The sequence below is a fragment of the Ambystoma mexicanum genome, chromosome 3q (assembly GCF_040938575.1).
Source record: "Ambystoma mexicanum isolate Mex_15411 chromosome 3q, UKY_AmexF1_1, whole genome shotgun sequence".
In the NCBI taxonomy this organism is placed as follows: domain Eukaryota; kingdom Metazoa; phylum Chordata; class Amphibia; order Caudata; family Ambystomatidae; genus Ambystoma; species Ambystoma mexicanum.
The window spans coordinates 54,037,734-54,053,490 of NC_090926.1; the positions used below are offsets into that span (position 1 = coordinate 54,037,734).

The window sequence follows — 15,757 nt, forward strand, 5'->3', positions numbered from 1 at the left end:
AGGAGTCTCTCAAATTGTGTACTACACAGCACTGTAAGTACCAATCAGGTCACTGAATGTTTAAAAAACAGTTACATAGCCTAAGCTGTTTTGTCATGTACAAATTAAATGCCACTGATGTCTCAGCAGGCCGCCTGGGAATCACTTAAACAAAAGTAAGTAGGCCACACACTATATGTAGGCAAAATAATAATAGTACAGCACAAACAAGTGATACATAATGGCACTCCTCCCTCACAGACACTGCTGTGCCAATGCAAACGCAATTACAGGGACACAGGACATAAATAGATCGCAAATAAACACAATTTTGAAAAATTAAGACTTGTATAAGGGGTAGATGAATAAATAAACCAATTTTAAGAAAAACTATATTCTATTGAAAATTCGAACTTACCACTGCTTCAAATGCCATTACTAGATATCCCTACATGCAATATGAAAAACACACAGGGCCTCATTACGACCCTGGCGCTAAGTGAAAAACGATGGCGGTAACTGGTTACCGCCATCGTTTTCCGCCAGGTCCGATCATGACTCGTGACCGTAAACTACGATGCCAATAGCGGCATCGTAGTTAACGCTGCCGCTAACTGCGCCAAGGGTGCGCGCACGCGACCGCCCACACCGTACTTAGCGCCATGGCGGAAAGGTACGCGAATGCCGACCCAAGCGGACATGCACCTAGCGCCATCACCGAGGCCGCTAAGTACCTTACCGCCATGGTGCAAATAACGCCATCGCGAACCAACCGTAAAGGGCCATGTCAAGTGTATGCAGCTGCCACAGGTGCACAGAAACAGCACAGGTGAAGGCAATACAGACTCAGGGGAGTACAAAAAGAGCACACCCCACCCCTAACCACACCCAGTCACACTCCACAATGATGCCAATACGACTAGCAATGTTGGGGCTGGAGGACCTGGTAGCAATGCATGTGCTACTACAACAGCAACAACAACAACAGGCAGCACAAAGGAGACGCAGGAGGAGAAGGAGGGCAAGGCAGGCCCAGCAAGCCCCACCAGCACAGCCAGTGCCACCACGCAGGCAGCCCCCAATCCCACGCATCAGAGCCAATCCAAACAACCTCACTGCTGAGCAGATCCACACCCTGTACCGTTTGGACCGGGACACCATCACTGCCATCGTAGACATGACGCACGACGACATCGTCAGCATGATAGCAAGTCCAACCGCCATCCCCCCCCTACTGAAGGTAGTGGCTGTACTCCACTTCCTGGCCACAGGCACCTACCAGCACACAGTGGGGCACCTGCATGGCATTTCACAACCATTATACTCACGAACACTCATCCAAGCGCTCGATGCCCTCCTCAAGCACACAGACGACCACATCTCATTACCACGGACTGCCCAGGAGATAGCAAACACCAAAGTGGGTTTCCATGCACTAGCCGGCATACCTGGATGCATTGGTGCCATCGACTGCACCCATGTGGAATTGGTGGTTCCACGTGCCATGGAGGTACCGTACCGCAACCGGAAACAGTTCCACTCAATCAACGTGCAAATGGTCTGTGACTCCAACATGATCATCACACATTGTTGTGCCAGATTCCCCGGATCAACCCATGATTCTATGGTCCTGAGGAACTCCACAATACCACGCTACATGGAGCGACATGCAGGCCCAAGATCCTGGCTACTCGGTGAGTGCAATGTCATGGAAGTGGGCATGGGAATGACGTACCAATGCATACTCCACCTGGCAGAAAGGGGGGGGGGGATGATGCATACTCCACCTGGCTGTGAGTAACACAGAGAACGGAGACAGAGGAAGGGCACCCACAATGCACACAACCCCACTGCATGCATAGGGTGATGGCATGCAAAACAGGCCATGGCAGCAATGAGCATATACTGGTTGCATTGTGTGAATCAATTAGTGCATGTAGAAGTTAGCCAAGGTAACAGTTCGATGCCAGCCAGGGTTGAACACCATGTTCCTGATCAGACAACATGACTGACACAATCATTCTCGCCTACATACAGGTGATGCAGCCTATCCCCTGAAGAGGTGGCTCCTCACACCAGTCCGGAACCCGCAGAACCAGCACGAGGAGGACTCCAAACATGCACATACACGTACTCGTGTGGCCATAGAGCAGACATTCGGCCTCCTGAAGGCACGGTTCCGAAGCCTCAGCAGGTCTGGTGGGGCACTCCTGTATGGCCATGAGAAGGTGGCAAAGATCGTCATGGCATGTGTCATGCTGCACAACATGTGCGTCAGACGGAATGTGCCCCTGCCCCCTGACGCAGAACTGCAACCACCTGACGATGAGGATGAGGAGGGTGCAGATGGGGCGCCACCACATGGAGGAGGCGATGCACAGGAGGGGCGTGCCATGCGCCGAAGTATCATCGACCACTGCTTCTAGCACACACGGCTGGTGTTCATCGCATGGAGACTGCACTTGGGGCACTCTGGTACATGGACACTGTGGACTGTACACCAATAAAGCACACATACGCAATGAAAATGTCCACACATTTCTTTTTAGGAAAGAAAAAAGTGTATTGGTAAAACAAACTGTCGTGTCACTCCCCCTCCCACCTCCCCCCTGCACACCCCAACACACCCCCTCCCACCTCCCCCCTGCACACCCCAACACACCCCCTCCCCCCTCCCCCCTGCACACCCCAACACACCCCCTCCCCCCTCCCCCCTGCACACCCCAACACACCCCCTCCCCCCTCCCCCCTGCACACCCCAACACACCCCATGTAGGTGTCTACAGATGCCTGTGACAGTGTCCACAGTCCCTCACAAGGCCCCTCTCCCGGCCCCCGGGGCACCCCTGGCTGTGGAGCGCAGGTTGCGTCCGGACCGTCGCACGGGGCTGCTCTGCACAGAACTGGCAGTGGAGGATGTCCCTGGCTGCCCCTGTGCATGCTGCTCCTGTAGTGTGTGGTTGAGGTCAGTGACCGCACGACGCAAGCCCGCAAGTTCGGCACAGATGTCCCTTGACATGGCCTGCATGGCATCTCTCAGGGTGGCAGTGCTCTGCGCCACTTCGGCCCTTAGGGTCTCCGTGGCCTGTTCAATGCTGGGCCCAGCCCCCACACATTCTGCGGCATGCTCATCCAGCTTTGCCGACAGCTGATGCTGCCGTTGAGTGATCTCCTCTAGGGAGTGCTGGCCGTGCTGGCCCATGGCCAGTGCAGGTGGAGTGATGGAGGGGCTGCTCCCCTCCTGTGGAGTGTGGACAGGGCATGGGGTGGAAGGCCACTCCTCTGCCTCAGTGTGCCCCTGTGTGTCACCCTCATGGGGGCTGGCGTCAGAGAAACAGGGGGAATGTAGTTGGTCAGTGGGGCTTCTGACCTCCTGCTCCATGTCCGAGTCAGAACATGCAGCTGTTGCAGCTGTCTCCCCGATGTTGCTGCTGGCCGCTGACCCCCTGCCTTCTGTGGCAGGCAATGTCGGTGGAGGTGGAGCAGCTGCTGCTGGCCTGCTGCCGACAGGGGTGCTTGCCGGTGGGACCTCCAGTATGCCTGCAGTGGGACCTGCTTGTCGTGGGGTCTGCCTCACTGCAGCTGAGGTTGAGGGTGCAGGGACGTTGATGTTGGACTTCGCCCTCTTCGGCGCAGGGGTGTCCTGGTCCTCTGGGTGTGATTCAGTGCCTGTGGTGGAGCAAAGGTGGGAGGCCGTTATTGATGGGTCTACGGACTTTGGAATGACAATGGTTGACATTATTTTGGCCAGTGGATGAGGCAGATTACAGGCAGTGCCATGCAGGGTGTCTCCTTCTAGTGTGGTGTGTGGACGCAGGTATGCGGGTGCCAGCAGTGTATGCAGGGTGGTGCTCGCATGTGGCTATGGCCAGTATTGATATGTGTTGCATTTACACTCTAGGGCAACCTTGTGCTACACATGATTGGACTGCTGTGACTGTGGCATGTCTTGTCAGAGGCACCTACCTTCATCGCCTGATGTCGGGGCTCCCCTTTCCATCCCTCCAACACCTTCGATGGACTCCATGCCGATGGTGGTAGCACAGATCTCCTCCCACGGTTGGAGTTTCAGGGGGGATTCCGACCCTCCACCGGTTCCCTGGGCAAGGTTGCGGTTTGCTGAGATGACCGCTCTGACCCGTATGCGCAGGTCATCCCAGCGCTTCCGGCACTGCTGTGGGGTGCGGGGTACGGTCCCCACCGCGCTGACGCGCTCAGCCACCAGGGCCCAGATGGCCTTCTTCTTCCCGATTGCTGTCCTGGTCATTTCAGGGGAGAACACAACACCTGCGTTGTCCTGCAGGGTCTCTGCAAGCATGCAGAGTTCCTCCCGGCTGAATCGCTCCTGGCGCTGGCGGTCACATGCTTTTTTGACGCATTTCGGCATTTTCAGGGAGTTGGATGGGTGGTTGTTTGGTTGGGACAGGTGTCAGGGTTGGGTCTGGTGTTGTTTGGTAGGATGGCAATGGATTGTGTTTTTAAAGATGGCCGACGGGATGCTTCCCGTTCCGGCGCGATGACGCTATTTCCGGTTTGGCCTTTTACGGCCAACGTAATTTACGGCCGCCGCTAATTACGGTGGCCGCAAACTACGGTGGACGCTACTTACGCTGGCGGAAGGGCACCTTGCTCACTCAACGATGGCGGTAGGGGCCTTTTACGCCATGGCGTTAATTGCATTACCGCCATGGCGTAATGCTCGTGCGCGATGGGTCGTAATGTGGCGCTCTTTACGCCATCGACTCACGGCGTAAACGCTCATTACGCCATGGCGGTAATGACGGGCGATTAGCGCCAGGGTCGTAATGAGGCCCACAATGTGTAATTGAGTGTTATGGTTCTATAATGACATTTTGGGGTTTTGGTGACATTTATAAATGCACCCTGCCTTCTTCCTCATTTAATTGTTTTGGTGACATAAACCATGACATAGGCCTACAATATACTGTTACAATATATGCTACATAAAGGGTATTAACCAGTATGTGGCATATATGTATGTATATGCTACATAATGGGTACTGTACACACACACACACACACACACACACACACACACACGTACATATACATACATATACATACATACATGGAATTAAACGAACACCACGTGTTCCGGACCTCTTTCGCGTATGCCCCGAAATCAATCCTGGACGCCAGATGTGATAAAGCAAAAACAAAGGGGTGATGGCTGGAAGGTTTAGACTGAATCTTAACCACTGGCATTGCTCGGGGCAACCCTCTAGACCATCGTTCTTCGCCTACCAAGCCATTACAGAAGGGGAAAGACCATAGGCAAATCAGGCATGGCCCCACCCCAAAAGGGGCAGTCCAGCCTGAACTGCTAGGTCACATCCCCACTGCACAAGACCACAAGCATCCCCAAACATGTTTCGCCCTTGTTGGGGCTCATCAGTGAGGAGTAGCTTGGGTCTCTAGGCCCAGCAGGCACGGGACCCACGTCTGGGCATACCCGTCCCACTCGGGGTGACAAAGCAAAAACAAAGGGGTGATGGCTGGAAGGTTTAGACTGAATCTTAACCACTGGCATTGCTCGGGGCAACCCTCTAGACCATCGTTCTTCGCCTACCAAGCCATTACAGAAGGTGAAAGACCATATGCAAATCAGGCATGGGTAAGTCTCTCGCAACCAGGACTAATGTCTGGCAGAGGGACTCCCAGGACCCCCCCTTGTTAATCTGCATATTTAAGTAGCTTTGGGTCTCACCCTAAGTTACTAGGGGAATCCAGACGTGGACCCCTTGCTCACTATTCTTAGAGAGGCACAGCTCCTCCCTAATGATGAGGTCCACCCAGACCGAAACACATGTCTGGGGATGCTGTTGGTACTCTTGTTCAGAGGAGAATTGCCAAGCATTTCGGTGCTGGACTGCCCCAGGGCAGGACAAAGACTGATATGTTTGGGATATTTCTTCTCTGTTTAAGATAGTGAGCTAAAGACTCTGGGTAAGTCTCTCGCAATCCTTCTGGCAGAGGGACTCCCAGGACCCCCCCCCCCCTTGTTAATCTGCCAGATGTGATAACCATGGCATACTTTATTAAAGTTGATCAGGCAGAACAGGACTGCCACAACACGTTTCGCACCGACCTGGTGCTTGTTGACATGTAGCCATATAATGCTTCAGCTTTGATTTAAACAAACAAAACATGTCTGACACGGAATAGTCCCTCTACACTTTCGCTTAGTGCTGGAACTCATCATGAACAACATGGAGACAGAGGCAGCCATGTTACAATGGTTCACATAACGCTTAATGCTGCTTTTAACAATATAATGTGCATAGTGCATCGCTGCAACAAATAGTAATACAGCAATCATTTACAAGTTGGAACTCACCGTTAAGATTCCTGAATGGCAAATAATAAAAATACATAAGTATACAAAATAATGGCAACTGGTTACCCTCTCCATGGATATACAATGACAAAGTCCTTCATGCTTTTTTTTGCTAAAATTGAACATGGCCTAGCAAATGTAATAAATGATCAAAAGATATACATATTTGAATTACTAATTTGAAACCAAGGAAGAAGTAGTGATGCAAAGTAATACTTGAATTTCATTATTAAGTAAATTGCTGAGTATTCCCTATACAATCGAGAAATGAAGTGCAAAAATAACAATTAAGTGCAAAGTGCATACATATACACACATCGCTTTCAGCATCACAAAATGGAATCCCTGGTATGCTTCTTGTACCTATTTGTTGATGAATTGCCAGGCAGGGCGCAGTACCCAGATATACGTTCAGCTATTAAGGCACACACGCATACACTGCTTCACATGCTTTGAGAGACTATAGAAGTAGTACTGAGGTACATATGACATGTGAAGCAGGTTATGCCATTGTGCACCACTCTATAGGCCATGTATAGAGATTCAGGCCTTACCTGCTCTGGGCTTGGGGAGAAGGCTGCATCACCGTCTGCAGCAGCTGCTGGAGGGAGTCCCATGGGGGGCACAGCTGGTCCAGTCACTGATGGCACTCTCTGTGGAGGGTCACCAGCAGCAAAGGTTGGTGCATCTGGTGCACTGGCCGTCTGTACACTCTGAAAAGGAATGTGGCAACGTGAGCATGAGTGTGAGAGATTTAAGAGAATAACTTGCTAATGCTGAACTTTTTTTCAAGCAGGCCTGTGTAAAAAAAAAAAAAAAAAAAAAAATCCTCTAAATATACTCTCACTCACATGAATAAATGTCATTTTCCACATCCACTGACCCTGACAATTGCACCCTCACCTCCTCACACATCCACACCACCACCCTCAACCCAATACTTCACCCCGGCAACCTGTACCACCCAGTTTCACACCACCTATAAACTTACTCATCCCCAAACTCAGCCCACGACCTCACCCCACTTTGCCCAACCCCATACCAAACTTTGCTCCAGCCACACTGCAGTCACCCAAACAACTCACCATCTGACCCCCTTATCCTACTACCCCACCTCTTCCAACCCATAAACCACACTCACCCAACCACAACAGCACAACTAAATAATCCAGCAAGCGTCACCACTGAAAATGTCAATCTCTCTGTAGCTCACAGCATCCAAATTAAACCCAACACTTCAACCTGCCCACACTCACTTGACCACTTACCACTCATCTCCAATCACCTGATCACTGTCCTCAACATCCCCAACCTCATCCCAAGTCCTCACCTCATGCAACCCATTCTATCTGCTCACTCATCCCAATTAAACATTTTTTTTTCCTACTTTCCTACCGTAAACTATGGGAAACTTTCTTTTTACTTTGTATGGACTCCTGACTTTTTCGAGGTCAGTCTAGCCACCTTCTTTACTTCTCTTGTCTTTTGATCATTCTTACAGGGAAACTGATTTTTCCTTGAGACTATCAGTTCTGAGAGACTGTCACTCTTTGTAAATGTCGTATGTGGTTACAATTGAACACAACATCACCTTAAAGTGAAGTGTGGTTAGGATACTTTATATCCTTACAACATTTTCTAGGAATTGTGTTTTGGTTACTTTTACAAAGTGCCTGGGATGAGAAGATTTTTTTTACTGTGTTTTATACTTTTTACTCGTGCATTTTTGCATTTACTGCAAAGGACAACTAAAGGTGACCGACACCCTGAGATAACCGTGCCACAAGGTTGTTCGATAGCAATATTGCACTTGGACATTCATTTTGCCTTCTCTGGTCAGGAAATGTCATATATGGAATGCCCTTTCCCAGGGAAAAGTGCTGCTTTCGAGGACAAAGGGGCAGTGTGTATGTGCAAGCCCGGATGTTAGGGCTGGGAGTGCGCGTTTCCAGTACACATCCAGGTACCTGCATGTTTGTTGGGTAAAAGGAGGGCTCCTGCATCGACAGATCATTCAAACCAAGTCCTCTACACAGAAGAATAGCTATTGATGACCCAAGGAGGACCCCTGCAGCTGACCAGCACCAACTCCAGTGAAACCCTGGTGAAGCACTCCTCTGCATAATCTAAACAATACTCAGTGCTCCGAACCCCAGACCAGTGGGAACAACCAGTCTCAACCCCTCCTCGAGGATCCACGCCTTTGGAAGTGTCCCTGTACCAAAGGGTGGACAGACCAACTCTCTCCTGGTCTACCTCGCTGCATCTGTCGCCATTCCAATTGCATCCTTGGAACTTGGACTATCTTCAACTCCATACAACAAGATGCCTGCTCCTGTATCCTCAGCCTTCTTGCATCAACGGAAGCCGTGCAGTGCCTGCTCCTTCGTTCATCCTCCAAATTATCCTAATGTCACCACAAGCAGAACACCCACTATAGTTCACCCCCAGTAGCTCAACTTGGACCATGTGCCATACCCTAGTTTACCAAAGAATCCCAAAGCTCACACAAGTTTTCACCCCAGCATTCCTCAACTACATGAACTCACCTCAGGTCCTACAGAGTACCTTAGCTCACTTAATCCCCACTCCAGCACAAACCACCGACCCTAGCTGGCCCTCACTCACCCACTATAATTCACTGAAGCACCCCATCACTGTCGAACACATTAGGAAACCTAGCCACCGACCCAGGCTCACCCCAGCAATTCCTCACCACCCATCCAATCTACTCCATCCCACCTATCCTACCTACCCCAGTCTAACTTAAAAAGCTGGGCTGCCATAGGATCACAACAGCTTGTAAATGGTTAAGCACCTAATTGAACCCTTGCAACTGCACCCGGCCAGCTCATCTCACCCCAGCAACATGGGGTAGGCACCATGTTTATGCTCCCTGAATTGACTTTGGCATCTCTGTGTGCAGCCGCCCTGCAACCTGGGGTAGGCACCAGGTTTATGCTCCAATGGATATGATAACCACGTACCTCTTTTGCACTTTTCTTATGATGCATGAACTTGCACATTATTGTAATGCACCCTTATGCTTCCTATTCTGTAACCGAAGCACTGTGACTTTGGCATCTGGCACCATTCTCTTGCCTTCTGATTTTGACAATGCACCTGTGTGTAGCTGGCACCATGTATTTGACCACTAATTGTCCTTATATTTTGTAACCTGAAGCACTTAATGTAACTTACTATATCCTTAAGTTAAAGCGCCTTGATACCCTAGGGTTATGATGTGCTATATAAATCTCAATATATATATATATTAATATATACAACCATCAGAAATACGATTACGGTGAGTAATGTTATGTGCTATATATATATATGATACATTACTCACCGTAATCGTATTTCTGATGCTTGTATCTGCTTAGATTCACATGCTGTGCATAGGCCGACATCTAGTGGAAGCTGCAGAGTATTACAGTTTGTTTTTCGAAACTCGAAAATGGGCGTCGACACAGGGCGTGCCAGTAATATTATCCCTAGTGTGACATCCACTGTACCCATGATCCCTTACGCGTGTAGGACCCTCAGATGGTATTTTTTCTGACATGAGGTAGCATGAGGAGAAGCGCGAGTACAGATGATCCAAGCAGATAGAAAGAAAGGTAAGACTACAGGCATCCATGCGCCTTCTCTCAGAGGGGGGGCGGGGGGGTCGCATGTGAATCTAAGCAGATACAAGCATCAGAAATACGGTTACGGTGAGTAATGTATCCCTTCTGAGGCTTGTGGAATCTGCTTAGATCACATGCTGTGCATAGATTAGCGAGTAGTACCTGAAGAAGGAGGTGGGATGTGAGAAGGGTCATGAGCAAATAAATGTCTTAGAACCGCTTGTCCCACTTGTGTATCTGTCTTGGAATGGGAGCCAATGCAGTAGTGCTGAGTAAAAGTGTGAATAGAGCTCCAAGTAGCTGCTTTGCAAATGGTGTCAAGAGGGACATTTGCAATGAAAGCCAGAGTGGCCCCAATGCCTCTTGTAGAGTGGGCTCTTGGCGTGAAAGGCAGAGTTCTTCCAGAAAGGGAGTAACACAGCTGGATACAGTTAATAATCCACTTAGAGATGGCACCTTTAGAGACGCGATCCCCCTCTCTGTCTGTAGCTATGGAGACAAACAGTTGGTCTGTTTTCCTTAGCGGTCTGGTCTTGTTTACATAGTAGAGGACCGCCCTACACACATCTAGGGTGTGTAGTTTCACCTCAGCCGAGCTCTGTGGGTCTTGGAAGAAAGCCGGAAGCTCGATGGACTGGTTCACGTGGAATTTAGAAATAAACTTAGGTGAGAACCTAGGGTGTATGCGTAAAACCAGTTTATCATTATGGACAGTAAAGAAGGGATTTTGCACTGACAGAGCCTGAATTTCACTGACCCTTCTTATAGATGTAATTGCTACTAAGAAGGCCGTTTTATAAGTCAGGTGTTTGAGACTACTTTTATGCATGGGCTCGAATGGGAGGCCCATGAGTTTAGATAGCACCACGTTAAGGTCCCATCCTGGTGGTGGGTTAGAAATAGGAGGGTGAAGTCTCTTTACTCCTTCCATGAAGGCTTTAACCACTGGTACTTTCCACCACGACACCTTGTTATGGGAAGTGGTGTATGTCGACAGAGCTGCAAGGTGTACCTTCAGTGAGTTAAAAACCAGTCCTGCATCCAGCAGGTGGAGCATGCATGTAACAATAGTGGAAGGAGTGCAATCAACTGGGTTGATTTGTTTATTGTGGCACCAGATAACGAATCTCTTCCATTTGTCAAAGTAGCAGTGCCTCGTGTTTGGCTTCCTAGATTCTTTTAGGATGTCCATACACCTCTGTGGTAAATTGAGATGTCCGAACTCTATGACCTTAGGAGCCATGCTGCCAGGTTCATTGAGTTGGGTTGAGGATGCACTGTTTGACCTTGGTGCTGGGACAGTAGGTTGTACCAGGCCAGAAGTTTGATGGGTTCGCACACCGCTAATCGGAACCACAGTTGTCTCTCCCACATGGGAGCAACCAGGACGAGTGTCATCGATTCTCTGTTCATCTTGTTGACCACCTTCCTGATGAGAGGAGTTGGTGGAAAAGCGTACGCAAACATTCCTGACCAGTTCTTCCACAGGGCGTTCCCCTGGGAGTCTGGTTGGGGGAACCTGGATGCGAATCCTGGGCATTGTCTGTTTTCGCTTGTGGCAAATAGGTCTACAGTGGGGAAACCCCACTGAGGGAAGATATTTTCTATGACTTCTCTGTGTAGACACCATTTGTGTTCTTCTGGGAGGGGGTCTCTGCTTAGAGCATCCGCTAGAGAATTGTGATCCGCTGGAACATGTTGTGATGACAGAAACATGTTCCGTCTGAGTGCCCATATCCAAATTTTCTGGGCAAGCCTGGACAGATTTGGCAAACGAGTCCCTCCTTGCTTGTTCAGGTAAAACTTGGCTGTAGTGCTGTCCGTCCGGATTTGCACTGACAGATTTAGCAGGTAGGGCTTGAACGCTTGAAGCGCTCTGAATACTGCCAGAAGCTCTAGCAGGTTGATGTGATTCTTGGCCACTGAGTGAGACCAGAGACCCTGAGTTGTGTGGTGGAGATGGTGAGCTCCCCACCCTGTCAGGCATGCATCGGTTGTGACTACCGCCTGTATCTCGGGATCGTAAAAGGGTTTCCCCTTGGACAGATTTTCTCTTGTCCACCAGTTTAGGCTTTGTACAAGTGTTGGCGAAACAACCACTAGATCGTCCCACTAACCACTTGCCTCAGACCACTGTTTCGCCAACCATTCCTGCATGGGACGCATGCGCAGGCGCACGTGGGGGACCAGGTAAATACATGACGCCATCATGCCCAGCAACCGCATTGCTTTGTGTACCGTTATCTGGCGACCGGACTGATATTGCGGAATTTGCTGCAGTATATTCCGAATTCTTTCCTCAGAAGGAAAGGTCAAACCCACTTGAGTGTCTAGGATAGCTCCTAGGAACTGTTTGGAGGTGCTTGGCACCAGACTTGACTTTTTCTCGTTTATTGAGAAGCCCAATTCGAAGAAGAGGTTGAGTGTCCTTTGAATGTTTGTTCTGCAAATTACTGGGGTCTCCCCTGTGATGAGCCAGTCGTCCAGGCAAGGGTACAACGGGATTGCCTCCCTGCGTAGGTGTGCTGCCGCCACCGCCAGTACCTTGGTGAATACCCTTGGAGCCGAAGCTATCCCAAAGAGCAATACCTTGAACTGGTAGTGCCGACTGTCCACCTTGAAGCGCAAGTACTTTCTGTGTGCTAGGAACATGGAAATATGAAAATAGGCATCTTTCATGTCCAATGTTGCCATGTAATCCCCCTTTTTTAGGAGGGGGATTACCTCTTGGAGAGTAGTCATGTGAAATTTTTGGGGCTCAACATTGTTTGCAGGCCGTAAGTCCAATACTGGGCGCATTGTCAAATCTTTTTTTTGGCACAAGGAAGTAAGTTGAATAAATACCCTTGTTTACCTGGTGTCCCGGGGCGAGTTCCATTGCGTCCTTTGCTAGCAGATTGACGATCTCCTCGAGGAGGATTTTCTGGTGTTCCAAAGAATGTATTCTTTGTCGTGGAGGATGGTTCCGGGGACGCCCTAACAGTTCTATGCAGTACGCTGCAGATACTGTGGACAGCACCCATCTGTCTGATGTGATCCCTTCCCAAGCTTGGGTGAAGTTGGAAATGCGTCCCCCTTCTGGGGTTGCGTGAGAAGGGACCCTGAACGGAGCGTCACTGTTTTGGTGGAGGCGTGCCGCCTCCGTTACTGGGACTGCCTCTACCTTTATCACGTCCTCTTTTATTACCCCTGCCGTAACCCTGGTTAGACTGTTGGTTATTATTGTTCCACGGTGTACCCTGCCCCTTGGAATAGTTAGATCCTCTCTGGGAATTTTGGCCGCGTGGGCGACGAAAATTGCCATTCCCTCTCTGATTAGGGGGGTTTATTGGTTTGTTGGCCTAGGGATTTGAGTGTCTCATACTCGTCCTTGGCATTTTTCAACGCGTTCTCGACCGCCTTACCAAACAGATCCGGCTCCACCGGTTTATCCAACAATGATGCTTGGGTTTCAGCTTTGAATCCAGACTGCCGTAGCCAAGCGTGTCTCTTGATAACAGTTCCTTCTGCTATTAATCTGCCGGCGTTATCCGCGGCATCAAAGGTTGCTTTTAAAATGCAACCGGACACGGCTCTTCCCTCCGCCGCAACTCGTGCCAACTGGCTCTTTAAGGGTTCTGGGGCGGAGTCTACGAGTGCCGTGACTTCTTCCCACTGATGGCAGTTGTAGCTGGCCAACAGGGTGGTGGAGTTGGCAATCCTTGCCTGGTAGGCGGAAGTGGAGGCTACTTTCCTGCCCAAACCATACAGTTTCTTGCTCTCCTTGTTGGGAGGAGCTTCGGACGATGACAAGGGTGTTGCAGCCCTCTTACGGGTGTTTGTAACAACCAGGGAGTCCGGATTCAGATGCCCCCCTTATATACAGGGGGTCTGATTGGGCTACCCTGAAAAGTTTCTCAATCCTGGGGTTCACTGCTCTGGTGAGGTTAGGATTTAAAAGTGAAGGGTCTATTCTTCTCTGAATAGACTTAAGGATAGGGATGGCCTGTGCAACAGGCCTTCTTTCTCCCACTAACTCTTCGGCGAAGTCCCTCTCCTCTTGAGCACCCTCGGTGTCAATGTGGAAATGTTCTGCCGCTCGGGACAGAAGTTCATTCAGGAGAGGTCGAGTGTCGACGGGGAGTCGGTAATTGGGGGTTCTTTCTCTACCGTGGAATCTACTCTGTAGGTCTCAGGGTCTTCCTCTTCCTCTTCTTGGTCCTCATCATCCCCATAGTAGCCTGTACCAGTTTGCTCTTCCAACATGCCCAAATCTGGATCCTCACAAAAGGATGTATCCCCTTGATATTGAGAGTAGGGCTGTATATAGAAGGGGTCCAAAGACCGTGTTGGGGCTTCAAACCGGGACTTCTTACTTGGAGGTATTGGATCCTTAGAGTCTGAGGGTGCTGACCCGTCGGGAGTATAGGAGAGAAAGTGTTCAGGGTTTTTTGTGTAAAAATCTGCCAATGATGACATCCTTGACATAACCCTGTCTCTGTCATCACTAGACCATTCTCTAGAACTGGGAATGACCCTTTCTGGGACTTTCTACGCCTTATCCGGACTAGACTTACTGGTTTTAGCAGGGGTCCTTGGGATAACGGAAGATTGGGACTGATCTGTCTGTTTATGTGGAGTGGAAAGTTTTAGAGGTGTGTGAGGAGGCTGAGACTGCTTCCTTTGTTGTTTTCCTCCCTCCCCATGGGCGGAAGAGTGTTTTTCCTGTCTTTTCGCCCCTTCGGAGCTTTCCGTCGAGGTTCGGGGGTAGTGTCCCAATCCTTAGAACGTGGAGGTAGGGACTCGGGAGCCGCCGTTAGGCGGAGCCGACTCCTGGGGTGCGGTCTGGGGATGAAGTCGGCTTCGTTTTACGACAATTGAACTTCTGTTACCTTGAGGAGCGAGGTACTCTTGGCAACAGTGGACGATTGCCTGGAGTCTTGCGGCGATCTAGATCGAGAACGCCCAGAGGACACCGATTCGGACCCTTCTCTATGTGCCTCTTTCCGAGAACTCGACGTGCGCGTCGAGTCTCGGTTGGACTTCATGTGCTTTGTGGAAGTGCTGGGGGTAGCGCTCGTGTCACCGGGGTTCTTCCCCATAACCGCCCTGCCGGACGACGTTCCGAGGACGGGGACTTGCGCTCGGCTGTCTCTTGACGCCACATTGCCCTCGCCGTCCGAAAGCACGGCATCGCTGCCATCGCTGAACGCGCCCTCCTGACGCCTGGCGTGGTGGGCCCAACGCTTGATCAAACGGTCCTTAAGTGTTTTCGGTTTAAACCTACTACACGCTCTGCAGTTCTCCTCAGGGTGGTCCCTCGGCAAGCAGAGATTGCACGTGGCGTGTGTCAACTTGGTGCAGAATTGGAAAGGGGTACCCTCCATACACACCTTGTGGCAGCGGGCTGTTAAGTGTAGGAATATATAAGAATGTACCTACATACCAAAAGAGTGTAGAGTATGTCCACCCCCCACTCTCCTTACTTGCAGGGCCGAGGCCAGAGGCCTTCCTAGGCCTGGGCCGAGGCCAGAGGCCTTCCGAGGCCCAAATCCGTTGTGCAGCTGTCGACGGTCTATTTCTTCTCCGGGCCGGCGTCGAGTGTGGAAGTTCGGTGACTCGACGTTGAGGTGGAGAATGGGGAAAATATAACGATATTTTGCAAAAGTATGGCTAAGGCCAGGGAACTCCGCGAAATGCTTCCGACCAGTATGGCGGAAAAAAACAATCTGAGGGTCCTACACGCATGAGGGATCATGGGTACAGTGGACGTCACACTAGGGATAGTATTACTAGCACGCCCTGTGTC

At 50.3% G+C, this 15,757-nt stretch overlaps 1 protein-coding gene across 3 annotated transcripts in view; it reads right to left on the bottom strand.

Moving 5' to 3' along the window:
* The window catches only part of TOM1 (target of myb1 membrane trafficking protein), an 837,238-nt gene that overhangs the window by 334,906 nt on the left and 486,575 nt on the right, over window positions 1-15,757 (bottom strand). For all 3 annotated transcript variants that reach the window (XM_069653062.1, XM_069653063.1, XM_069653061.1), the window contains exon 6: window positions 6,892-7,050. In XM_069653062.1, the coding sequence (XP_069509163.1) occupies window positions 6,892-7,050 (159 nt within the window). The remainder of the gene's footprint in view (window positions 1-6,891; window positions 7,051-15,757) is intronic.